The following is a 27,570-nucleotide window of genomic DNA, read 5'->3' on the forward strand; positions in this document are numbered from 1 at the left end:
TGGCTGTTGTGCAGAGTGGTTATAGGTCTCTTCTGTATTTGCTATTGTTCCTTTTGATGAAAAATCGTGCTCGGCGGTGGAAAACAAATGACTAATTAATATTCACATCTGTGGCATTAGCAATCTGTGGATTTAGCGATTTGAAAACTGTGCCAAGGTTTTTGAAATTTTAGTATGAAACTTTAGTGAAAATTTTATCAGTTTCAAATGGAAGGATATGAGATTTTTTCTAATTGCATCAAACAGTATCAATGAAATCTCTGATTCTATAGTGAATAAAAATTTAATTAAAAAATAGTATTCGTTATAACCTAATATTCTTTATAACAAAAACATATAAGGGGCGAGCTCTATTATATTTGACTTAATCATTTATTTTCCACCACCGACACCACGTTTGACCAACAAATACCTTCCATGATACTCTGCAAGTTACTCGCCATCCTCTTATTCCTTGCACGTCTTACATTAACAATAATTATTACCAGTAAAGCCCCTCGAACACCGTCTAAATCCCTCCACGCTATCTTTACGCCGATCAGTATCCCATCAACGAAAAACTCAGTTTCGAGCCTGCACGCAGACCGTAAAGGAATTTCACGGTGCTCGGTTCTTTACGATTGAGCACATTTCACGGACAACCGTGACGAAACTTGGTAGTATAATAGTGGAGAAGAGGAAAGGAAGATAAAGAGAGAAAGATGAAGAGAGAAAAAGAGGAGGAAAAGAGGAGAAAGAAAGCGAAATTGAGGTTAGGGAATAAGGGATCGTGCGATTATGTACAGAATCTGCGTGTTGTAACGCGGATTTAAGGTTATGTAATTCCCATAATTTATGCGTGTGGTGCAAACGATGGATCCTTAAGCTAAAAATCTGCTCGATTTTAATTAATATCATCAAGATCTGTTAAGGACTTCCTTATTGCGATGACACCGTTGGAAAGTCGCGTTTTTCTTCGAGAATTGTTTCGATCCCACGCACCTTGGGATCAGTGAGTTGTTGCACGCTTGTTATGCGAACGGTTTCGATTCGATTTCACTCGGAATTGCTCGAGATCGCGCTCATGCTCGTTGATTACAGTACACCTGATGCATTCCATCCAACGAAACCTTCGGACAGAAAATATCTTCGCGAATAACCGACGTTATTCCGAATTTTTACTGTTGATCGAACTAGTATCGGTAATTGAATTATTAACCCCCTTGCGGTATATGATTTTTTCCATGAGTATTAGCTATTTATCTCAAAATATTCATATTTTTTGTGTGCAAAATATCGCATGCAATTTGTATCCAGGAATTCTTCGTTTGAAATTAAATTCAGAGTTAAAAGTGGATTTTGGTACGAGTATAGTCTGTATCTTTGATCCTACGAGTGTGACTCGATATTAAGACGCGAGAAGTTTGATTAATCCTTTCATAACGTAGCACGTGATTCAGGTAAGATATAAAATATATTAGTTTTATAAATTCTCTCCTTTCGATAATGAAATATAATATGATAATAAAAAGATATACGAGAAAACGAACGAAAAGTCACAAATAACGCACTGCTGAATAAGTAAACTCTTATCAAATATATGAATTCCAGTTATATGAGCTATTTATCCTCCAATGAGTTCAGTTAAATGAAGTTCTATTATGATCAGTATCTAATCTTTAATATGCATGTACCAATATCAAGAAGAACTAGGAAGAAACCAAATATCTAATGACGACCGGAAACTCAACTAGTAAAACATCTCCAACTTCTATCTATCTGAAGATAAATATGAATACGGATTAACACGTCATTTTCGTCATCACTATGTAGAGAAAAATTCGTACACGATACATATGTTAGATTAGAGATGAGGAAGACGGCTAAAGGGGATAAGGAAGGGAAAAAGTGGGAGCTCGATTTCACCTTGCTAATATCGTCCTGCAGCGATTTACATGACTCGTCTAACTTTAGCCTCCTTCTTCTTCTTTCTTCGCGCGGATGTCTTCTCCAACGACGGTCGTGAACTAATTCTTACTCGGCACGGCGCCCACGTTCAGTGCCAGAACTTTGGAAACGATGTTCAAATCTTCAGGACTTCCAATCCCTTGTGCGTTGTTCGGATCTCCGGCGATTCCAGACTGATAAAGAAGCTGTTGAATCTGCCTGGCCGGCGTGGGAGGGTGTGCTTGAGACTTGAACTGCGTGAAAGAAAAGAAGTTCCCTGGAGTCCTGTGTGGAGGATTAAAGCGAAGATTTGCGGTATTTGCCTTATTATCCACGTTGAATCCGAAATTTCCAATAGAATTAAAGGCTTCCTGTCTATTAAACCTCGACGCAGGTGCTAACGAAGGCTGGAAATCGTTCGAGAAAGAGCCGAAGCTCTGTTGCAGTCTCTGGTGATGCTGGGGTGGCTGCAATTGTTGAGGTTGCGGAAGTTGTTGCAATTGTTGCAATTGCTGTGGTTGAGGTAACTGAGGCAGTTGCTGTTGTTGAAGCTGATGATGTGTTTGTGGCTGTTGTCTGAATGGTTGCAGACGTTGGTCTGGTTGGAAAGTTGACTGGAAAGCTGGAGACGCTCCAACGTTTGGTACTTCCAGAGCTAAACTAGGCTGCAGGTGAACGTTCGATTCAACAGGAGGCTGGAACGTTAAGATGTTATTGCTCTGTTCAAAGAAGGACTGCTTTTGAGGTATAGGACGCTGAGGCTGGAATCTATTCAGTCTCTGCTCCTCAAACTTAAAACGTTGCTCCTCTAACTGTTTGAATCTAGCCTGTTCTTCCAATCGTTTCAGTTTAGTTTGCTCCTCCAACTGTTTGATTCTAGTCTGTTCTTCTAATTGTTTAATCCTAGCCTGTTCCTCTAGTTGCTTAATTCTAGCTTGTTCCTGCAGATAAAACTGGTGCTGTTGCTTCTGTCTCAGTTGTTGCTCATACAATTGCTGTTGCCTCACCAAAAACTGTGTCTGCTGGATCTGTTGCTGCTGAAGTTCCGCCAATTGCTTCTCCAGAAGCTGCTGTTTAAATTCCAACTGCTCTTGGAGAGTCAGAGCTTGTCCATCGTTGGGAGATCTAAATATTGGAACCACGCTTTTGGGTACACCTTGTTCATCCTGTTGCACGGTAAACGCTGCTACCAAGGGTGCCTGGAAAATCTTAACTTCCTCTGTTTTGTCTTTAGAGTCGTTAGACTCAATCACTGTTACGTTATTTCTTGTTGACACCGTAGGAGTGATTTCAGTTGGTTTTGGAGCAACCAAGGCATTGGCAGTGGCAATTCCATTGGAAGCACTTCTTGCTAAACTCTCAGAGATCTCAGTTGCTGGTTTCAAAGTTAAACTCTCCACTTTATTCACTGAAAACGTGGCTTGTGTCGTTTTCTCTTTCTGTTGCACCTTGGGTTCGGTTTTGATTCCGAAGGTCGCTGGATTTTTCACCGGTAGTATCACATTCTGCACATGAAAGCTCCTAGCGTCTTCTTGCGTGGCTTTCTCGATATTCATCATTGGTGTCTTCAAAGTTACGTAATGAACGGCGTCGATGAAACTGGAATTCTGCAGTTTATCTTCGCTCGGTATATCGTCGTCGCTTGGGAAACTCTTGAACGAGAACGTAGTTTTCTGCACGCCGAGATCATCGTTCAGATTCTTCTTTGCAACAATCTCAAAAGCGCTCGTGTCTCTTTGAGCGATGCTTTCCGATTCCTCTTTACGTTGCTCAGCGGATTCGGCCTCTAAGTCGGTCAGGGCTTTCAAGAGAGCTCGGCGAAGGTTTTTGTCCAGTTTTATTGGTGCTTGGGTCACATCCAAACTCTTGTCAGGAATCCCTGTCTCTTGAGAGTTCGTCAGGGTGATCGACACTGTCGCCAATAAAAACACTAGCGTTACCTGCAACGTTACATAAGAATATTGTCCATTAATTAGATTCTAAATTAAAGAAAATGTATTCTTGAAATTTAATAATTATCTTTTACGTCCATTATTGAAATAAAACTTTTTACAGTTATATGAATAACGTAATTGGTAAACAGGTCATCTTCTTAATTCTTAAACTTTCAAATTCCCATAAGAAGATAATTTAAATTACATAAGAAATATTCTTTGCATTATACAACACAGTACAGGTGCTCTATATGAAATTAGACATCCCATGTGCCAAAAGGCAAATTAATTTAGAAAAAAAAAAAAATTCAAGAATTATTAAAAGCTTATTGAAAAATCTCCTAAAATATTCAGGACACTTCTCAAAGGTATATCTCATATTTATTTTAAAATCTTCTATGACTCATATTAAAGTGACATTGAATGCCACAATTTATTAATACAATTTATTAATTAAAGATACAGAACTTACAAATAAGAAGAAAAAAGATATTTCAGCTAAGTAATCTTAACTAATGGACATATGTCACATCGATAAATAGAGAGAATCCGAAAGTTCCTACGCATACGTGATGAGGTAAGCGGAAATTTATTACGGCCGTTTTCGTCTTTTACTAATTGATCGAAGAGCACTACTTTATAAATTCGTACGACATGTATGAATAAATTCTGTTGGAACATCTGGACGTTTCACAATGATTTTCTCTTTTTAGAAATGTCGAACTTCGACAGGACTTTCGTCCCATGAAGAATACGAGACGTAATTCCGTTTTTACATAATTATGGAAGGAATTCCTGTATAAGTGTGTGAAAATTTGTCGTGTATATTACGTGTTTAAAATAGAACAATGAGATATGAACAAGTTTTTGAGTCATCTTTTAACTCGTTAATTGACGTATGCCTCTGAAGATCAATAAACAATAAGTTAATCGTTAATAAATAATAAAAATACTTTATATATATATTATACTTTATTAATTTATTATTTATATATATTATATTATATATATTATACTTTATACTCAATAAAGTATAATACCGTTAATAAAATAAGGCACTAATTATGGAATAATTTATTAATTAACAAAGAGAGATATAATTTACGATTCGATAAGTCTTTTTAGATTTTCTATCTTTTATTTGTTAGATCTTTTCATTCAGGTTGTTTGCTATCTTTTAACATTCTTTAATGTTCTAGAGTTACATATGCAAAGAGAATATTTCTGGAATAATTCAGTAATTAAAAGCAAATACAGTTCATGGTTGAACGAACAATGTTCACACACTAGAAAATATTGAATATTCGCCTTCATCGTTGTTTCCCATTACAACGGCTATAATGTGTGCCACTTTCTTGCTACATGTTTCTACGATACACGATCATTCATATTTCGATTCGCCTATACTTATTCGCAACCGTTTCACGCTATAATAATTCTTAATTCGATCTGAAGCAAATATCACGCAATTATTCAATGAGCCTATTTTCGAACAACGACCGTATTTTCTAATGCTAGAAAGTAGGTTGAAAAGTATAAAATCCACTAGCAATTTCTATTAGAAGAAAAAGAAGATATGGAACAAGGTAAAATGTAATTGAAATTTTCGCTTCGATTATAGTTGATTCCTGTTATTATCGCGGATCTTTATCTGAGCAGGACGCTTGTTACTTGTTATTGAAATTTACGATCGTGAATTATTCTATTTCTCTAACTGAATAGCTGTGTAAAAAAAAGAGAAAAAATTAAACACCAAGTAATTCTTACTGTTGTAGTTTCTTTCGGCATAACAGAGACGATAATTTGCATAAACGCAAAGAGTACGCATGAAATTTCAACGCAAACCTTTTACCCACGCTAGATTATTACGGATAATGACACCACATTCTTAATTTATTTCGCACTTGAGAGAAGTAAGATCCTTCGTACGAATGCTTTTCAACTTCTCAGTTATGTTACATTGTAAGAAATACGTAACACAATTTCGATTTCCATTATAATTATAATTAAAAATGAGCCGAATAAGCGCAGACACTGTAACTGTATCCTGTCTGTACATAATCTTGTTCAATGGTAATAACGTTCCCTAATACAAAATTAAATTAAACTTCCCAAATCAGATTCAAACATGTCGAAATCGTAAAAAGCATCGCGAAAACCTTCCTTGTTCTTTCAGAGATATTAATTTACACATCACCAATTACGATATTGTAAGCGATCGACATAGCTCTAACATACACTGCATCATATTCATTTAAGTTTAGATTAATTGTACCGTATCGCACTGCAATTGCACTGTGTATGATATATGTTCAGAGTGTATATATGTTATTATCTCAATTCGCAATTTTTCTTCGCTGTATTTTACACTTTCTTTTTTAAAATATTCTTGCTATATATTTTGTCAACTGCGATCGCTAATGACCACAAGAATGGTCGACGCATCTTAAATGAAATAAATAAAAAATATATATATATAGGAGAACGATTGGAACGCGAGAGAATACACGTGGACGTAAACAAAGGTGTTTGCCCGGTATTGCACCTCAGTTTGCTAATAAAAAAAAAGGAGAAGAATAATCAGCAATGCTGTCTCACGGTGTAAAAGGTGCAAAGATATAAAAGGAAGGCGGGTTATTGTTCTGATACAAAGTGGCTTTTCGAGAGAGGTAGGCTGTCTTACAGTTGAGAAACAGATCATCCGTTTGAATGCGTTTGAAACCACACCTTCGTTAGGTCGTAAGTTGCCTTGTGTTCGAGTGGATGTTACCTCAGCGGCGAACTTTCACACCGGTCGTTAAAGCAACTACGACCGAAAAGGAAAAGCAATTTTCATTTCTGGCCGGCGAAGGAATGCCTAGGGGGCTCGGGATGAAACGCCTCTGTTCGTCAACGACGTTACAACGTCGGCGTTTCGTGCGTTTAACGAGCCGAGTGTCAACCGCGTGCCCAAAAGAGAAAAATTCAGCTGTACGAATATTGCATCTGTAAGAATACCGTCTTGTGGTATCTCGTGTGACTCTTGACATTTCTGATGAAAGTGCCACTTTGGGAAGAGTTCGCACGCAGATGCATCGAGTAGCGTGTAACAAAGCGACGTGTACAAATATTCGGATCGTGAGATGGGATAATGAAGAATTCGTAGAAGTGGGTTGGTTAATGGTAGCCTTTGTGGTCTATGAATAGGGAAATTAATTCTGCAGGATGGACGTTGATGGCTATTGATATTAGGAGTAGGACACAAGTACCATAAGCTTGGGCAGGATTTTCATTTTTGTATAGAATTGTCTTCCTTTTTTTTTTTTTTTTGTAAATATTTCTATAATTCTATAAACTGCACCTTCGTCGGATTTTATTTTACAAGAGAGGAATTTTCTAGTTTGGTTTTGCCCTTCTCTTCTTCTTAGATTTAATTAGCGGTTTTGCAATTTTATTTGTAATTAATTCGAATATGTAATGTAGGATGTATGAAATCAAAATGTACAGCAAGCAAGCTGATCGTTATGAAATTTCCTTTTCATGGAATATTATTTTAGAATAATATCGGTGCAAATTTGTATCAGAAGCATAATATTGGTATTTGTATTAAAAGTATAGTATATAGAGAATAATGGATTGATTATTTTGAATATAATTTGGAAACTATAAAATAAAAGTGTAGGAAGGATAATAATTTCTCTAGGCTTTCTCTTTCATGGAATTTCATTTGGAATAATGAATGGACAAACATTTATTGAATTGAAATACCGTACTATCGCATAGTATAATATATTCAATGTAAATAATATTGAAATAATAAGTTTAATTACAAACACAAAATTTATTCCAATAATTTCTTCAATTTCTCTTTCATAGAATTTTAGTTCGAAAGAGGAATGTTTTGCAATATAGCTTTGCTGTTGTCTACTTTATGGACTTACTATTAGTAGTCGTTTTGTAATAGTCTAGTTATCTCGGATGTAATCTAGGATGTATAAAACGAAGAAGTTTTGTAAAGTGGTGTATACACGAGATAAAAATAATCTATATAATCTGGAATGCAGAAAACGATGAAATATCTTTAAGTTACAGTCCTGAAATTAATCCTGCGAGTGGAAGATGAATTTGCTTAGAATGTGCCTTCGTGTGAATAAAGATGCTGTTCGTTCGCATTATTCTTCTCTACTTAGATTAGAATTATGATTTCATTATTTTTATTTGAAAGGATGATTTTCATTTGCATTTGATTAAAAAGCCATACCTATTTTTTTTTTTTTTTTTTAAGAATTTCTACAAAATATTGTAGAAATATGTTTCATGGTTGATGGATCTATCAAATTAAAAAAAAAAAAAAATATGACAAAGGGGGAAAGTATGCAAAGAAAGTGATTATTTAAGAATCCTAATTGTGAATTCAGTTTGAGCAGCGTGGAATTCATAAAACGACACGCAACCAGCATGTCCAACATTTGCATTATCGATTTCACTCTTTTACGCTTATGGTTACCATAGAACGTATGCTTCGAAATTTGTCACGCAGCTATATTTATCTTATTATCTAATCTACGACTGACAGCATATTTTAAGCAAAATATAAGTTGTTACTGTTGTATTATGTTGCAGATAAATACCAGAGAAAATAGTCAAGGATGAAGAAAGTTCAACGATGCAAAGGAATATAAAGAGGTGTATTATATTCGACGTCTAACAATTCAAAAAGAATAACATAAACCGAACGATGCTAATTAAAACATAATTGAATTTTTTAATCATAATTGACGATGAATATAGTAACAAATAGCGTAAGATTTAAAGAAAAAATAGTACAAAATAGTACGTAGTATTTTACAAATTTAAAAGAAACATAGTAAAATATAGTACTTCAGAAATATTTTTTTCCCTAGAGTATCTCATATATCCCGATAAAAGCTTGTATAATATACGATGACCTTGGAAAATAGAAATCTGAAAAACCATGACCACACGGATTAGAAAATAAAGATTAGAAGAGAGATTTTGTTACATAACTGGCAAGTACCTGTTTTTATAAATCTAACATATGTACTTCTGAAATACTTTGTTGCAAAACAAACGAGAGCGCGCACACCCCCTTTCATCTAATCTGGCATGAATCTTTAGAAAGTTTCTAAACCGCCGAATAATCTCTTAGACTCGTTTGGTCCAGCATCTCATTAATATTTTCAGCGAACACTCAGAGAACAAGACTGGAGTCGAGTCGAACATGCAGCTCGTCCACACTGTTGACGTAGATTTCACTTTTGAGAATCTTGTCCGGTGTTTGGCCATCTGACACGTGTCATTCGTGGCGTGTACGTGCACCATAAATTAAGCGGTTATAGCTAAGGAAATGTTTTCCCACGATGTTATGACGGATAAAGAATAGTAGCGGTGTAATTTTTGGTTGTTACGGTAATTAAAGATCGTGTTCGATGTCTTAATTACGCGATAAGAAATTACTTGCGAAAATGAATGTTACAGTAACGAAATGTACCACTCTCCTCTTAATAATTTGTCGTACAAGAAGAACTAGATCGTACAGGTATTCTTTGATTTTAAACGATTACAAAAAAGTGTTATAAAATGTTAGAAATTTTACATAGGAATTTATTTTTGTTGTTAAAACGAATATAATTAACGCTAATATAATTATATTGCATCGAGTCATGTTTTCCATAAAATACAGATTATTACATTCTTATGTTGTAGATGATGCAATTATTTTGTTAAACATCTCATTTTCCATAACAGGAATTTTTATTCCGATGAAATAGCGAAACGAGTTACACAAATTTTACGCAGCAATCTAATGCCTCGTAATGTACAGGAGCTCGCGAAAGAAGAATTAAATTATTTTAGCGCGTCTGTGCGTGCGACGTCTTCATTGACAATCGGCTTTCTACAAGCCGATTTTCCAGAGGACGATTCCCCAGTCCGTCATTTTCCTGCATGTGAACGGATCCGATGTGAATTTCTCCACGCCGAGCGAATACCCTGCCTATTAGAAAATAACAATGACACGCAAAAAGGCCAGCGTTAGTTCTTCCTGAAACAACGACGGTCATCTATGTCTAATTACTCACGAGAAAAATGGGTATTATCGACGATAATCTCGTAGATTAATTTGATCATTAAATACTGTTATTTGCAACGTTGAAGAAATAAGATTCGTAATCTTCGGAAAATGTATAATGTTATATAATGCTCTATGCCTCTTACGCGTTTCAAATTTCCTTTCGTTTACACACAGTTCCTTTGCAAAAGAAGTTTCTTCGTTTGGGTTAAGTTCAAAAGATAAGATTCACGATTCTCTAATACTATAAAACTTTTTGCGTCTTTAATCTATTTCTCGTCTATTCGCTCTTGGTTTCTTTAAGAAAAATCAAGATTATCAACGACAATCTCGAAGAACTATCGAAGAAACAGTAAGCAAGAGTAGTGAAAAAGAGAAAGGGAAAGAGTACAATTCCTGATGAATATTTGGACTATGAATATTTATGCAAATTCATATTTTTCGAAAGAAAATTACAGAAATAGAATCTACTAAGATATTTGCTTTGCCTACTAAATGTTACGAGTACACTGCGTTTATGCAAATTAATTAAACCACCGATTTGTACATTTACATTTGTACCTATTACGCGCGTTAATATGCACATCTTTATATCTCGAAATTTCTCACTAATGTGTAAAAACCCAAGATGCAAAATGAAAGAAGAAAATGTGCAAGTTTCACGACGCACAACGGAACGCTGTGCGTCTTTAGTTTCCTTCAAGTTCCGATTCTTTCGCTGGAAATCACCAAGGTCTTCTACAGTGAAACCTGTCCTGTACTTTTATCATCATGATAGCAGATCAATTTCATGCACTTTTCTCCGGCTTAATGATACGAGTAAACGATCTACGTACGTGGAAGAAAAAGCAACTGGTTAACTATAAAAACGTCGTGATTCTAATGGAGCGCGGGACGACGTAATAATGGACTTCCGGAATCTGATGTTCCTGGCATGGAGCACGTTATCCGACAGCAGCCACCATAACTCTTCGAATAGTAACATTCTTCTGTTGCGTCACAATCCTGATCTTACGCTCTCAATGACTGATCCTCGAAGAATAATCCACGTTAATCGAGAGACACGCTGACCGATTGGAGTAATTATAACGCAATACTAATCAAAGCGAGCGAGCCGTGCTCCAATTACGATAATAATTATTCGATAGATACCACGCGATAGCTCGTATTGCGTGATGCGGTCCCACGATTCTCTTTTCTCATTGTTAAAATCAGATTGGATTTCTTTTACACTTATATTATCTTCGTACGTTTCTGTTTCTTAGAGAGAAGAATCGTGGAATTTTAAGCGAATAACGTCGTCGTAGAAATCAGCGCGAGGTATCGAATGATTGTGTATTTCATAGAATCTACGAAAGTGTCTATATCGTTTTAATATTTTTCTCGGTGTTTAGAATAATTGCCAGTATCCTCAACTTTATTTGAACACGACTGTGTTGTACTATTAGTCTTATCAAATTCGTTCCCGAAGAGATTAAATATTCGAGTGCTTCTTGCAACAAGTTTTATTCGCAAAACTATGTATCGAAATATTTTTCAATGTTATTTGTATCGCATAATTCAACTCACAGTAACTAAAAAATTACGTATATCTATATGTCTCCAATATTATCGTTTATATTATATTATCAAATTCGTTCCCGAAGAGATTAAATATTCGAGTGCTTCTTGCAACAAGTTTTATTCGCAAAACTATGTATCGAAATATTTTTCAATGTTATTTGTATCGTATAATTCAACACTCACAGTAACTAAAAAATTACGTATATCTATATGTCTCCAATATTATCGTTTATATTATATTATCAAATTCGTTCCCGAAGAGATTAAATATTCGAGTGCTTCTTGCAACAAGTTTTATTCGCAAAACTATGTATCGAAATATTTTTCAATGTTATTTGTATCGCATAATTCAACACTCACAGTGACTAAAAAATTACGTATATCTATATGTCTCTAATATTATCGTTTATATTCTTGAAAGACACTGTAAAACACGATACGTATGATAATCGCAAAGTATGATATAGCGTTCAGAGAAGCCAGCCGTTTCATTAACTTCTCGCACGTAGGATAATAAATATAATTTTCCAATTCATTTGCAAAAAGGTATTAAGATAGCGTCTCAACCTCCTCCTATACGTATCTCATCTTATGTTTCTGCAAGTTAACAGAGTCTTAAAAACTCTTGCAGAGATAAAGTTAATGCGTAACATACATAAGTAGATACGTGTATGCTTTCTATCCAGCGAGAAAAAAGAAAAAAGAAAGAAAGATATGAATAAATGGTATTCATCTTTCATTCTCTCGATTTTTTAAAGCAAAATATTAGTCTCATTTCTCATAATTTCCATTTGCACATTATCATTGAGGAATGCATCACGTAAATCGAGGGTTAGATGCGCCTGTAACTCCTCGGATTGCTTTCTAAGACATGAAACGCACTTTCTTTCTTTAAGCGCGTGTCGTTGCGTATTTGACGGCCGCGGTATAAAACGGTTGAATTTAAAAACGGAAGTTTTTACCGACGATCGAGTTTTAACGAGAAAGATCGGTAACGTACGATTTATCGCCGAAACGATGCGCTTTCTTTCTTCCTTCCACGATTTTTGAGAAACTTTCACGTCGATTGCGAAACATCAGCTGAAAAGCGTTCTAACAAGCCCCGAAAACCTGTTTCCAGTTTTCATTCCATCGAAACGTATTACGGTTTCGTTCTCTAATTTCCTCGCTCGATGTTATTGTCGCCACTCGACGCTGGTTAATTCAACCGGCAGGAAACCCAAGATAAATTATTTAATAGATACTTTTCTCCATTTATCCGAGTGCTCTTTTAGCTCTAAAGAAATTCTAGACAGAAACACACGACGAGTGTACACAACTTTGGATATGAATTTAGTAAAGCTGCAATAAGGTCATTTCTTGTAATTCTTTTTAGTTGTTGCAAATGTTGAACGAAATATGAAACGATATTGGGAAATATTTTAGATCGTAATACTTCGCATTAGAATCATCGAAAAAAACGATCGAACAACCTCTTTGAAGATGTTTATACGCGTTTGAGATGCTTATGTTATATCCAAACGAAATATCCAAAATAGACTAATTGTAATATTCAGAAGCCGAGCCGAGTGGTATCGTTATCGAAATTCATCTGAATCCACGCTAGTTAGATCTCGTTATATTCTATCATAATTACATAAAACTTGTCTCGCAAATGCAGATTACGATTTATCGCGATCGCATAAAATTCATCCGTGTGAATTGCATCGAATCGTCTGTTTAAATCTCCATCTCGTTAAAACGAAGAATTTTATCAAACGAGAAAAAGAAAGGAAAGAAAAAAGCTTTCGTTTTATCCAAACTGCTGTACAGCTTCCGAATCGGCAGCATTAAGCTACGAAAAAAGTTTCCTGCCGATCGCCCACGCGATAATTACCTCAAACCTTCGAAATCGAGTAATAAGAATCAAGATGTGAACTTTCAAGAATCACAGGCCCCGGAGGTTCGATCGCTTAATGAACAGTTATATGGTAGCGGTCGGTTGAAAGACAAAGTGCCATAAGAGATAGCGTGATACATGCTGGTGTTTGGCCAAGGCGGATGAAGAAAGACAAGGTGAAAGAGAAGAGTGGCCGACGGCCAAAGGCGGCACTTTCACTCGGCAGTGTGTCGAGGATGTGCATGCTCATGAACTTGCTACGCGGCTTCATTCGCTGTGGCGAATGTACAAGCTCGATCACGGCGCATGCAACTCGAGTTTTGTCACGTGCAAGCCCTGGATATCCGTTTGATGTAACCAGACGCATTTGTGACCGCATTTTTGTCGGATCACTTGAAAAGCGAAACTGCTCTCGCGGAAGATAGCAAGATTCCGTTAGTCGTCGTCTGATCAATCGGAAGGTTGAGGCATCTGATAGAGCGGAGTGTGGTTTTTTAACGACAAGCGTTCGAACGTTCGTTCTATAGCGACGAGATGAACGATGGAAAGAGAACTCTTTGCTCGAGTATAATGGCAAGATTCGGTTAATTAGTCGTCGTCTGATCAGGGTTGAGGCATTTGATAGAGCGAAGTGTGGTTTTTTAACAAGCGTTCGAACGTTCGTTTTATAGCGACGAGATGAACGATGGAAAGAGAGGTGACAAAATTCGGTTAAAAAGTAAGATCGTTCGTATAAGACAGAATAATAACTGAGAGCAAAGGTATGCGTGAGAGCAACGTGACGATTTAGGCTACAAGGTATGAGGATTGTGTGGTACGATGTAAAATCTGATGAGAATGAGATGGAAGAAGGTTGGAAGTTATTAAAGCGGAGGAAGCTTCCGAGTGCAAGGCGTGTCCTTTTCGAAGATCGACTTTATATATTTGTAACAAGCTATGATTTATATTTGCAAGGCAAATTTTATGTGATTATAACATGATATAATTTCATTGCATTGGAGCTGGCTTTATCGTAGGTTGAATGACACATTGATATTGTGGTATCCGTCTTATATTGATTTCCTATTCAATCTCTTGAGAAGACCTAAGCGTCTTTTGGATTGCGAAAAAAATTGTTTCTTATCAATTATTAAGAGAAACGCGTGTCTTCTAATTTTTCCATAAAGAAGATACAAATCTGTTAAAGTTAAGACCAACTTTACTAAAGGCACGCATAAAATGCAAGGAAGGAAATAGAGCAATATTCTTCTTGTCCTTTGCTCGCTAAAGTAGACAAAATTAAGGTGAATTGAAGTTAAGATATCGTCTAAGCTAATCGTTTTCAAACACACATATCCTGCTACATTTTACGCAGGATATTCCAACAAAATTGATGTACGTAAACAGAACGTACGTATCTACTCGAGAGAAAAAAGGTTCAGCTATATTTTTGGGACGCAACGTTGAATTTATTACAAAAGTGACATTGTAAATAAAGAAATATAGAATAGAATTAAAAAGATGGGAAATAGACGTATGTGGAATTAGAATCTGAATTAGAATTCCTGTGCCGTTAATCTGTTTCTAGCTCGAAGCAGGGAAAACATATGACTCGTTCCAGTTACGTGAATCACTGCGAAGACTGTTTAAGGACGATGACGGATGCCGATGAACGAGCGATTCACATTTCGAGCAGGTTCACGCAGCAGAAACGCGGAAATCCTGGGACGCGTGAAAGCAGCGTTTCGACAATGTCGCCAACGTGGACGATTATACAACCGAGTCCTTGGCGTTGAATAATGTATAGGGTCCCGATCGGCGCGACCAGGAGATGCGACAGAATGAAGTAAAGTGCAATTAGCTTGCAAAGTACGATACTACACGTCGTATCGCGGGGCGACGAGTGAAAGTCGAGGATGACAGGTTTGTAACGACGCCGAAAGAACGTCCTCGTTCGGGACAATTTATCGGATGAGGCACATAACTCGGATGGAGTCGTCGTCGTCGATTTTGTGTCGATGAGATCGATGGAAAGCGATCGAAGAAGATGGTCCGATCAAAAGGAGAACTCGAGTAATAATATCTTAAACGAAATATAATTTCAAGTATTATAACTAATTATTATACCGTTTTTACTTGCTACTTATCGTTGGTTTTAGCCTTTGGATTTTGTAAATTTAAGATAAATTGTGATAACTTTTCAGTCTCAAGACTGTGTACATTGATAGTGGACTTCTGATTAATAATGAAATTTCTAGAGTTACAGTACCAACGATAGAAACTGGCGTCAGTCGATTCTTCAGTAATGAACAGATTAATACTATTCGTTATTTGAATTTATCAAATAAAATAGAAGGGTTAAGTCTTCCTTGAGTGGATTTTCCCTAAATTTGATTTACGTGTATAAGTATCCCTTTCCTCCAAAACGAAGAGACTGTAAGGCAATTCACCAGAGAGATGCATTTTGTAGCGAGAAACGATGAGTTCTGAATATGAAACAAAAATGATTATTAATGAAATAATAGTCAGAAAATAAAATTCAAGTCGAAAAAATAACGAATAAACCAATGAGCAAATAATACACAATTTTAGTCGAGTAAAGAATAATAAAATTGCCTTTTCTGTTATGAACCACGAATAAAAGTGTTTTGAACAATTTTTCCACACCACTAACAACTCGAATTACTCACGAACATTCGTTTAGGCATCTTAACTATCTTAAAGATATCTTCGATTGTTTCGTAACGATCTCTTAATAAGTTTCGAGACTGGCGATCGGAGGCTGATCTCGCTTTCGGATTGGGTCATGCGTCATCATCGTCGAGAGAAAAAACTTTCTTCTGGCTGAGGATGGAAAAGATGCCACCTGCTTAAGGTTCAACGAACCCATCGCCAAACGAGACGCATAGAGTGTCCACACCCTAATCAGGACTCTTGTCATAAATCGTTTGGTAATTACTTTCTCCTAGAATGTGATTACACTGAGCGGAAACGTGACAAGAGACACCTCGTCGTTGTGGCTACGCGTTGAAACTGCGCGAATAGCCATTTCTTTCAGGGGCTAACAATCCATCGTCATTTGTTTTGTCGACGGTGAAAATAAATAGCACACAGAAATGCAGCCTTTCTCAGAAGAGATGCAAATATACAGATGATTCGTGATTTGTTATTGAACGATACAAAACTTGTGTATAATTTCTGTTTTTAGTGAATACGATATATATTATGTAACTTGGTAGTTTAAAGAAGTAGAAATAGTAAGAGCGACAATAAAATATAAAATGTTGTTAAAAAGGATCATTTCAAAATTGAAATTAACGTTTGAAAATTGAAATTAATATCGTTATTTATGACGTTGTGGGTATATCGAGCTTCTCTTAGCTGCAGTTCCTTTAATTTGTCAGAGAACATCATCAGAGAATATCGTTGAAGATCTATTCACCATCTGTAAACGAGAAGAATTGTACAAAGGAATTTTCAAAGCACCTAGAAGTATCTACTGATTATAAATTGAAAAATGAATCAGATATACGAGATGTGATTAACGTAATATAATTTTTTGCTAAATATCTAAATTTGTGATACTTGAATCGTATTTTCCCTAGAATACCATTGTCTTCTCTGAATTTATATTAAAACATATTTTCTTTAGAATATCGTTCTTGTTTTTAATAAAAATTTGCTTTGATTCCCCAATTCATCTCTGAGGGATCTGTGAAGCAGATCAGAAAAGAAAAAAGAAATATCAATTTCCCTTTACTAAAGAAACACACTTTTCCTATATTTATAGATTCTATCTCTAAGATTAAAAGAAGTGAAACCATTTACAGGTTCCCTGAAGAAACGACGACTAAAACTAAAATGATAAAAGAAAAGTCGTGACCATAACCGCGATATTAAGTTCCCATACGTGTATAAATTATCACTATAAATGGACAATACCTATATCTCGAGTTACGTATCACTAACTTCGAGAAAGTGTTGGTCTGAAATGAAATTCACCAATTTTTCTCGTGGAACGAAGTTCGTTTTACGATTCGCGATCCCCTTGCGTGTTACACATCAGTTAGTAACCGTTGCATGAAGTCAATTTTAATTTCAATTAATCACTCTTGTACTAGATAATAATTAGGTTGTCCAATTTGCAAGTTTGCGAAATATACGTGTTATATTCGTGAAACTTTGATCGAAGATTAATCCGATCTTCTGGATTATTTCTTTTTTTTTTTTCTTTTTTCTCTCTATGAATAATTGAAAATGTAGGCAAATTTCAGGATAAAGATACAGTAATTTTGGATCTTTTCAAATAATTCTAAGGAGAATAACGCGGTAAGAAGGAAAAAGTTGGAGGAAAGCGGCGTGATGTTCGAAAGAAAGTTCTTCGCGATAGAAACGTGTAGCACCTTCAACAGTGAAACTAAAAGTCAACGAGGAATTGAACGATACTTTGAACGCAGTATGTGCAAACGTGGAATAGAAATTAACCCCCTTTATCTAATGATTTGTAAATTAATTTAATATGCTAAATACATAGTTCCAGGCGTATGCACCTGAGATAGAGAGAAATGTAAATTGAGAGAAAAGTATGACAAATGAGATACAGTCTTTTTTTTCTTCGTAAAACTGTCATTTAACATATAAAAGTTCTAAATATGTATTAAAAAGTTTAAATATAATGAATTCTTAGAATGCTACGTTTTATACTCTATACATGAAATTGATTTATCAGATATCATATTTATAATAGAAATATTAATATTTCCTTTGGTTCTATGAAATATATGCTTCTTTATATTTTCAAAGAAACCACTTGTATTGAAAATAGCTCTTATTTTACAGAAGAGTACTTTCATTTTTCACAAGGTTGCTAGTAATTGCATTGATAAAAATAATACTTTTTCCATACTCCAATGTTAAAGGATATAAACAAGAAAGTATTACAGCTTTATGTAAAAGATACTAAGATATAATTGAAGTAAATATTGTTCTTTTTTTTTTAATACTCAACAGCTATATAGAATTTCATTTTTCAATTAACCTAATAATATACCCCTAATTTTTTCAACGAAAGTAAGAGGAAAATGGTATTATTCTCGTATAGGAGGATGACGTTCAATTAAATACCGGTGTAAAAGGAAATTCCAGCCGCGTGTAGACCTGGAAATATTTGAATCGCGGAGCGCACGAACAGAGGAGAGAAGAAAGTCGCCTGTAACAGAATGCTCATCGGGAACTTCTTCAAACTAGAAATCTGAATTTTTCCAGCATTGAGTCGCACGGCACAGGTAACTTTCGATTGCCATTGCGTTGACTGTATTTACACGGCACGCACCGTGACACAGAAAATGTTTCTTTTAATGTAAAACTAGAACAATTATAATCAAAAGCAAATGAAACTTACTCTTATCATCCTGAATAATTTCCAAATAATTCTATGTAACAAGTCCTGGTTAATTTGAAACAAGATCAACGAAATATCAACATTCTTATGATAATCTGTTAGATAAAGAGAAATATGTTGGGACTTTCTTCTCTGCACACAATCGAGTAAAATCTCTCGGACGTCTCTTTCCACTTGCCTTTTCAAAACCAACGGTTAACACTTTTCACTGTCACACGACACGAGACCTGTCCATCACCATCGAAAAGGATATAATGTACACGAGAATAAAATAAAGAGAACCAAAGGCGATAACTATAATGAAATAGGGAAAACTTATTGAAAGAAAGGTGTACAGTGAATGAGTGGTTTCGTACTCACCAAGCTCATGATGCTGTCTGTGCCGACATTCGGTTAGCACGCGGCTTTTACTCAGGAAGATGATCTTCAAGTAGCGATAGTTCCGTGAAAGAGGAGGGGTCCACGATGTTGATCCACGTGTATGAGACGATCGAGCGAGAAACGAGTCGAATTAAGAATCGCTTCCTCCGCTATCTTCCAAATATCGTCGGGATTCGTGGGCAAAAATGTTACGTTCCCATTGTCCATTTCGAGACAGCTTCCGGTATTTTTGACGGAGAAAATCAAAAACTGACTCACGTTTTCCTAAATTTTAGAATATTTTAATCTGCTTGAAATGTTTGAAACGTTCTTCTGTTAGAATGATTTGGACAATTGAGTATTGAGAATTGAATCTATAAAATCAACAATATTATTATGAATATAATGGAACTACATGGAATGATATCATATAGAAAGTGGATGTATTCGTCTTAACAAAAGTTATATTATGAATAAAGAAATAGAAGGTTTAACAAAATTAACTTGACTTTGATAGCTTCCCCTCTGATCGTTGATACTATACTTATAATTGACACTGTTAATATGGCGATATTGTAATCTGTCATTTATATAAATACTATTATGAATGTTAAATATTTTAAGACTTTGGAAATCTCTTGATCGTTACTTCTTATTGTTCTCGATTTCATAGATATAGAAAGAATAAGATTCTAACGTAGAGTAAGAATTAGGGTAAAGTATCGTTGAAGTTGGTTATTGTTTAGAAAACCAAGTGATTTTCAAGTTATGTTATATCTCCTTAACGATCATAGTCCGATGTATGAAAAAAAGAAAAAGAAAGTAAAGAAAGTGAGAAAGTGATTATAAAGGATGAAAGGGTGTGGCAGGAAATATAATCATAGAAGCGAAGGGTTAAAAAAGGGGAAAGGAGATGAAAGAAAAATGGAAAAAGACACATATGTGTTACCCCCAGAAATTAAACTAACACATTTTCTACAAAAGTGTTCTCAAACACTTAGTACGTATTATCTCTCAAGTATTTAACCTTAAATTATCAAGTACTTGATGTTTGAACTATTAACAAGTACTCAACGTTCGGTATCATTTCAAAAAATGTATTATTTATCTTAATGGTGACGTAAAATATACATACCACAGGAAACTGGATTACGTAATCTCCATGTTGTAATTTTTGGTAACATATGTCTTTGATACTTCTCAAAAATCATCGTTTTTCAAAGTAGTACGAATTCAAACTGGATTGCATCAGCTTGAAATACACAATATAGTCTATATCTGTCGGTTCCGGTATGGCCTTTAATTGAATCGCAAAGCAGAAAGGCGAAAACCATGGCGGCGGTCTTGTTGGCGAGATTGTACTTTCGCTGTGTTGTACGCTTTTCTGACCGAGAGTACAAGCGCTGAAGGAATAATACCGTGGAAATCGAAACAGAAAGAAAAATGGTACGTAATATATGGAAAACAATGACTGTCCTTTCATTGTTACCACGTAAGAAGTTACCTACGTCAATATAACCTCAAATGGAGCGGAAAAATAAAACGTCATTTTCAGAATCATTCATAATAAAGCAGCCAAGTAATTGATATAGTCAATTTATTCTTATTTTTGTTATTAATATGTGATTTTAATAGGTGATCAGGTAATTTATAAACATTTGATCGTAATATCAATAGAACCACTCTAGTGAATCTAGCGAGTCAGATGACGGTGGAGACGATCAGGAAGGGTCTTCTTTCTCGGAAACGAACATCGAGGATGCTCTGACTTCTTTTAGAGAGCAATGGCAACGTGAATTAGAGATATCACCGAAAAGGGATCGACCAAGAACACAGTCCACAAAGACAGTTAAAGTTGATGTTTCTAATTCTAACGATGAAGAGTCTATTGAAAGCAAGGTATAATAATGACCGATGGATGTTCTAAAGATATCTCCATGTATGTATATAATATAAGGAAGTAAATATTTCAGGCAAGAAATTTGTTCCTGAAAGGAATTGAATATGAAGAAAGAAGGAAATTCTATGAAGCAATTCAATTTTACAAACGAGCTGTGTTATTAGTTCCTGACATTGAGTTACGTTTATACGAATCAACTAAAGTAAAATCAAACGATGATAATCATGAAGGATATGACAATGACATAAACAACATTGGTGAAAATGCTGAAAATCATAACGAAGAAGATGAAGAAGAAAGCGATTTATTTGTTAAATTATGCAAAATTGTAAATCAAAATAAATGCGTTTGTTTCCCTAAATTTGAACAAACTGTGAGTACCTATACTTAGAATTGTAGGGTAATCTATATTGTTGTGGAACATCATGGGAATATCATCAGGGTATTTCGTTTTTCAGACAACACATATTTCTGCCTTGCCTATGGAGATAATGCTTTATATCCTAAGATGGGTTGTATCTTCAGAACTTGACTTGAGATCTCTTGAAATGTTCTCCAGAGTATGTCGTGGATTTTATATATCTGCAAGAGATACCGAAATCTGGAGACTTGCCTGTGTTAGGTATGTCAATAAAAATCTCTTAATAGATCTCTGTAATAACAGAGTGATCACAAAATGATCAAATTGTATAGAGTATGGGGTGTAAATTGTGGAACCTATGCTCCAAAATATCAATCATGGAGAGATATGTATTTACAACGGCCTAGACTAAGATATAATGGATGTTATATTAGCAAAACCAGTTACATTCGTGATGGTGAAAATAGTTTCCAAGATCGATTTTATAGACCTTGGCATTTGGTGGAATACTTCAGGTACCTGAGGTATGTGATGATACTTGAATATATATTGATTAACAAAAATGTCAATTCTTATATTATTTCTTTAATAAACAGATTTTTTCCCGAAGGAAGAGTTTTGATGCTAACTTCAACCGATGAAGCCCAAAGTTGTGTAAATTTTTTAAAATATCGCACTCCACGCAATCCATCGGTTCTTATTGGTCATTATATATTACGCGATAATTGTGTTATTCTAATGCTCAAGAAACAGGAAATAAAAGGAGTTAGTACATATAGAAAGAAGAAGAAAGAAACTATGCATGATAGTGGGGAACAAACATTTCATATTGTAAATATCAGTGTATATTATATCAAAGTAATTAATGTTAAAAACATGATAAGACGTATCATCAAATTATATTTATGGGTATTTATAGGAATTTGAAATTCAGGATCATCATAGACGGTTAAATTCGCAATTGAAATGGCTGAGTTACACTATATTTACAAAATACAGAAATGGACATGAAGCGAAAATGTGTTTAAAGGAACCATCTGTAAGAGAATGGAGAGTATCGGCTATTGGCGGGCGATACCCGTCGCTTAAATTCAGCAGAGTTAAAAGTTATACTCAAGAAAGTGAAGCTCCTTTACAATAATTGTAATTGAACGCAAAATTATTAATCACCTGAATTGTGTAAGAGTACCTACATAATGGAACTGAAATTTAAGAGAAGACTATATTCTCCAAGCGAACGTTAAATCTTGTACAGATCACTCTTGATGTACATTCAGAGTATGCACGTTAATGTTATATTTTTCCGCTTATAAAAATGTATTATAAACAAGTTCTAATGAAAAAAATACTTTATTTTTAATTTATTATCAAACTATTTCTTAAATAGTTTTTATTAATCTACTGTACAATTCTACCGTTACAGTTTTCTCTTAAATTCTATCTACATTAATTGTAGGTGATACTTACTGAATGATTTAATATATTATTTACTATGCACTTCTACAGTGCCTTATATGCTTTCAACATAGGTGCTTTTATTTTAAAATATACTAATTGATCACTTTTTTATTTATTTATTAATTATGAAATTTTCAATAAAAATAACGTCGGAGATAAATAATTTTAACGCAATACATACATATATCGATAATTAATTTCGATCAGACTATAAGCTACTGCAGCATGCAATGTATACCAACGATCAGATCCGCAAGGACACGTTCATACGCGATATGGTACACTAAAAATATATTTATCTAGCACGCGTACTATGTATTGATAAATTTTCTCTTCAGATAAAATATTTCATTCTTCGAGACATTCTTGCGGCTCTGCTCTTTGCGAATTTCATATAGAAGTTTATCATAAACGTATACATTCAATCAAAGTACGTGAAAGAAACGAAAATACGATTAATATACATATATTAATTAAATTTATATCATTTACTTTCTAATTGTAAGATCTATCGACTGTGGATAACAGGTTAATCTATGCCTGTATGAACTATTTCAAATGTAAATGAACGGATTGTGCATTCTTCGTTCCCGATATCTCTATATGGGCGATGAATTTACGTATGAATAACCGAAACCCCTATGGATTTAAATGAATTCCAATCGATATTTTGGGATAGTTTTATTCGTTTACACGAGTGGTATCGACATTGAGAAACGATGTGTGTCTAATTAAAGAAACGAATGTCCGGGAACACGTCTTATAAATTATTGCGAATCTTAAATTCTTATAATCACAACAATAAACGTATTTTTGATGTGCTTATTCGAGTTGAATTATTTTACTCGAAAAAAATAGAATTACTCCTGATATTCGAATTAACGATAAAAATAAATATTTCTCCATTTATCTTATTCTCTGTGATATGACAAATTAATTTTTGTACTCGTACTTGTACTTCAACTATTCCACGTGCTCTCTTCTCGTTACATTTGTTTTTTTTTTTTTTTCTATATGTATTAAATTTTGGTACGTATACTTATTTCTTTCTTTGGTTTCTTTACTTAAAAAGTGGCCGTCGATTAAACAGAGTGTGTACCTATACACAAAGTAATCGACGGTTGGCGTAGGCTCGATTTATCACAGACTTCATTAGAAGATTTTCACCCACACCATTCGATCACAGTTCATCGTGTTTCAACTGATCAAGGATCGTTTTATTACACGCGGACGAGTCGGAGATCCAAGCAAGATCTTGCAGAGTCGCAGCGTGCATCGAACAAATCGCCAGGACAACCAGCACGTGCATTAAATTATGAGAATTCAACATTAGATCCAGTTTTCCTGGCATCCATTTCTCAGGAATACGCAAGGCGCCTATTATTGCTCCCACAACCGCTACAAAATCCTAAAAGAAAATAGGTATTCTTTCAATGGTTTTATTTTATATTTTAATAATACATAATTAAAAAAATTTACTAATTACATTGACTGATGTTACTAATACCTTTTTATTTAATAGATACATTTAAAACTAAGCATTTTCTCTGAAATGAGCAAATGATATTGTAATAAATTACAATTTTCATTCGCATAAACAAATAAAACTCTAGTTTTACCCTAACAGGATAAAACTAGATCCTAACAGGATTTACCTGTAGTACAATGTGAAGTAAAGCGTCTGGAGAACCACCGCCGATACCTAAGTATCGTAGAGTCATCATCAGCATTCTCATGAGAAAAAGGGGTGCGAAACATAATCTTCTCTCCCAAGGAGATCGCGCGTTCATTGCCTGTGAAATATACTTTCAAGTGTTTAAAAACTGAAGACAATGATTTTTAATTTCTAATAGATAAGTCATAGATACCTTAAGAAGACCCCAAATGCAAAAGAAGCAGTAGATAAACATACAGAAGTACCAATAAATATCAGGCAAACAGTGGATTGTTGCAGCCATCATAGGTATTGCCCCTAAGATTAGGAATGGAATTCAAGTCTATTAGAACTATTATCGTATTATTCATATAGCAATTGAATCATGCAGAAGCCACACTGATCAATCAATTCTTTGATTTCTAAGAAGTAAACGCTAATACTAAAATTAAGAATGTTTCAGAAAGTGAAGTTAATCACTTTCATTTCTAAAGTAATAAGATGATTCAATTATACTGTAATAATGACTTAAATAATTACCAAAACTTTGACACAGCCATATACCGATCATGTCTAATTTTAATAGCGTTCGGTAGAAGATCTCGTCGTAGTTCAAATTCATAAAAAGGTGATAAATAAAAGACCCGATCCACGGACTAGTGGCACCGATTAAATGACACCAAGATAAAACTGCTATGAGAATACCTTTGGTATTCCATGGGAGAAGTTGCGGAATGGTCAATAACATGTATAGGATGGCAAATCCTGTAACATAATATTTTTTAATTAATTTACATTATCAAAAGACAAGATATAAATAATAAACCTAAGAAGGGTGTCATTAACTTGTTAAAATAATTACAACTGAAAATCTATTGATCCTATGCAACAAGTAATTTCTTGTCATACAAATGAATGATATTATCATACCTTCATTGTACAAGTATATATGAAGTAGATCTTTGACTTAATGAAATTGATACTTAATTTGTACTTTAATTATAAATAAAGAGCACTCTCTCTAATTACCTACTTCTTAATTACCTCGTCGTATAAAGTATCTCGTGCAACAGCGAACAACGCTCATTTTTAGAGAATTAATGTTCATTAAATAAATGCTTTTACGTGATGTTCGTGTTTACCTTCACATACGTATAGTCTCTTTTACGCCCATTATTCTTCGGTTATTAATAAACTCTTTGTTGTTTGATATGATTGACGTAACGTGACATTCCCGTTTTAGAAATTTTCTGCATGATATTACATACATACGTAATATCGTAAAATCGTCTTATGGATTGTTTAATCGGATCGTTAAAAATTGATATAGAACATGCACATGAATATTGGATGAAGGTATTTAGGAATTTCTCATGAATTTTTCTTTTCAATATGAGATTACTATTATCAATGTCACGAATGGATCTCCGAAGGATAACGTACGGCTTCGCTGATCGATCTTTTGTTACCCCGCAGTGCGCCGATAGGAACATAACGATTTCTCGTATAAGTTGACCTTGAAATCGCTTAGTTCAAGGGTAATCCAGTTTTCTACTTTATTGAAGCACGACAGCTACGTAACTCTCCCTTTCACACCACATTCCGACATTCTAACTAAAATGATTATATCTAAAAGCTAGATACATGAAAATTTTCATATTATAGCATTTTAGATTTTTCAAAAAATAGCTCTTTCGCTTATTATTTTATTCTCATTTCAATACTGTCTAAACTCATACACGTGTAGTAGTGTCACATGTATCTAGGTAAATGTCTTTCTCCTTTATTCTGATTTCCTTATTTTGAAGTTTGAGAAGAAATGATTACCATGTATAAATGTACAGATGATTTGTATCGATGTATAGATCAATCTGATGTACTCATGAAAATAACTACGTTTCTATCTCACTAAAAGTCAACATTAATCTTGCCAAAAGAACCTGCTTGCATTTAATAATTATAAAAAGATTTCAATGGATTTAGTATCGAAAGAAAATAAAGACACAGGTATGTAACTCTTCTATATCACATAGGTATAGAGGGCTTAATACCAATCATCTGACATTTGATAAAACATTTTAGATCTCCCAATCTCAACTACATCCAGCATTTCACGAAAGACATCCATCCACCATAGCAGAATCCAAGTATCACCACAGCTTCCTAAAGGACTCGCTTTCTATTTTCTACAGCTTAGAACTTACCATGTGTTATGATATTAACAGTCTCATTGTGTATATAAAAGAGACTGCGAAGACACTGTCCGACGGTCATGAGCGGTCTGTAACCAGTGCGGATATGGGGATTGAATTGCAGGTGTTGAGGCATGTCGCTCCATCGTCGCAGAAGGCGAACCTTCGGTTTCTCTTCTTGCGATGGCTCCTCGTGCATTCTTCTCTGATTGTCGTCCTGGCGATAAAATACTTTCGCGTTGCTAATATCCTGGAGCGGAGGATCTGCCGCCTCCGCATGATGCTCGTCGTTTCGAAGCAACGTCGTGCAAACGAAGTGCCCGTGAGGAATGTTAGAAGCACGGAGCCGCACGCGGGGCACGGATCAACCTCTAGGAACGAGTGTCTTGGACGTCGGTGGTGTCGTTACTGCATCAGTTGCGTACTCGATGCTCTCTGTCCACCACCATCCGTAGTTCCGACCTCTCTGACGGTGCCGTTACCACGGAGACCGCATCGATCCTTTTCATTGCCAAAGAGAACGCACCCCTCGAATACACGCGACCAGTTTCCGCGGGCTTGGTCACGGATTTAGCCCAGAAATGCAGTTCAGAGGGACTTGCTTAATTCGTAGAACCACGCCGGTTTTAGAAATTACACGCGTAATGAACGTATGAGGAGAATCGGCTGTGAGGATTATTTCTAAGGTAGAACACGTGAACATGGGTTTTCGATAGAAGTCTATTGAAATGGAATTAAGTGATGAACCGATTGACCGAACTCTTGCCAATCGAATACACTTTCAGTAGCTTGCGAACGTATTTGAACTCTCGCGAAAACCTTTTACGAATATATTGTGAGTGTATATACACTTATAATGAGATTATCTTTAACTCTTATTATACATTTAGAGT

General features: G+C 35.1%; 3 protein-coding genes across 4 annotated transcripts; 1 reads left to right on the plus strand and 2 right to left on the minus strand.

Annotated features, from left to right (window-relative positions):
• Positions 1-1,542: 1,542 nt before the first annotated feature.
• Positions 1,543-20,345, minus strand: LOC132912272 (putative mediator of RNA polymerase II transcription subunit 12). Its single transcript, XM_060969608.1, has 3 exons — positions 20,248-20,345; positions 19,113-19,486; positions 1,543-3,866 (listed from the first exon to the last, which is right to left on the minus strand). Exons 2-3 carry the CDS (start codon positions 19,119-19,121, stop codon positions 2,007-2,009), a joined length of 1,869 nt encoding a protein of 622 aa, XP_060825591.1. The 5' UTR covers positions 19,122-19,486; positions 20,248-20,345; the 3' UTR covers positions 1,543-2,006.
• A 64-nt stretch (positions 20,346-20,409) lies between these two features.
• Positions 20,410-23,112, plus strand: LOC132912283 (F-box only protein 9). The gene is made up of 7 exons (XM_060969638.1): positions 20,410-20,558; positions 20,790-21,011; positions 21,086-21,385; positions 21,471-21,634; positions 21,706-21,897; positions 21,970-22,204; positions 22,293-23,112. The coding sequence occupies exons 1-7, from the start codon at positions 20,556-20,558 to the stop codon at positions 22,512-22,514; spliced, it is 1,338 nt and encodes a 445-aa protein (XP_060825621.1). The 5' UTR covers positions 20,410-20,555; the 3' UTR covers positions 22,515-23,112.
• A 385-nt stretch (positions 23,113-23,497) lies between these two features.
• On the minus strand, positions 23,498-27,092 carry LOC132912303 (progestin and adipoQ receptor family member 4). Of its 2 annotated transcripts, none has more exons than XM_060969688.1 (5): positions 26,690-27,092; positions 25,191-25,250; positions 24,700-24,803; positions 24,487-24,624; positions 23,498-24,239 (listed from the first exon to the last, which is right to left on the minus strand). In XM_060969688.1, exons 1-5 carry the CDS (start codon positions 26,874-26,876, stop codon positions 24,012-24,014), a joined length of 717 nt encoding a protein of 238 aa, XP_060825671.1. In that variant the 5' UTR covers positions 26,877-27,092; the 3' UTR covers positions 23,498-24,011. The 2 variants fall into 2 exon arrangements, with proteins under 2 accessions (XP_060825671.1, XP_060825670.1); XM_060969687.1 differs by having other exon boundaries at positions 25,026-25,250; positions 26,690-27,090.
• Positions 27,093-27,570: the final 478 nt, after the last annotated feature.

This window comes from Bombus pascuorum, chromosome 11, assembly GCF_905332965.1.
Source record: "Bombus pascuorum chromosome 11, iyBomPasc1.1, whole genome shotgun sequence".
NCBI classification, from domain to species: domain Eukaryota; kingdom Metazoa; phylum Arthropoda; class Insecta; order Hymenoptera; family Apidae; genus Bombus; species Bombus pascuorum.

Bases quoted from the DNA above. Each gene is read 5' to 3' on its own strand.
- LOC132912283 (XM_060969638.1), top strand. The intron at 21,012-21,085 runs GTATAATAATGA...TAAATATTTCAG, and splicing joins AAGAGTCTATTGAAAGCAAG to GCAAGAAATTTGTTCCTGAA. The intron at 22,205-22,292 runs GTAAATATCAGT...GGGTATTTATAG, and splicing joins GGGAACAAACATTTCATATT to GAATTTGAAATTCAGGATCA.
- LOC132912303 (XM_060969687.1), bottom strand. From the start codon at position 26,876: ATGCACGAGGAGCCATCGCAAGAAGAGAAACCGAAGGTTCGCCTTCTG. The intron at 24,625-24,699 runs GTATCTATGACT...TATATTTCACAG, and splicing joins GCATTTGGGGTCTTCTTAAG to GCAATGAACGCGCGATCTCC. The intron at 24,240-24,486 runs GTAAATCCTGTT...ATTTTCTTTTAG, and splicing joins TACTTCACATTGTACTACAG to GATTTTGTAGCGGTTGTGGG.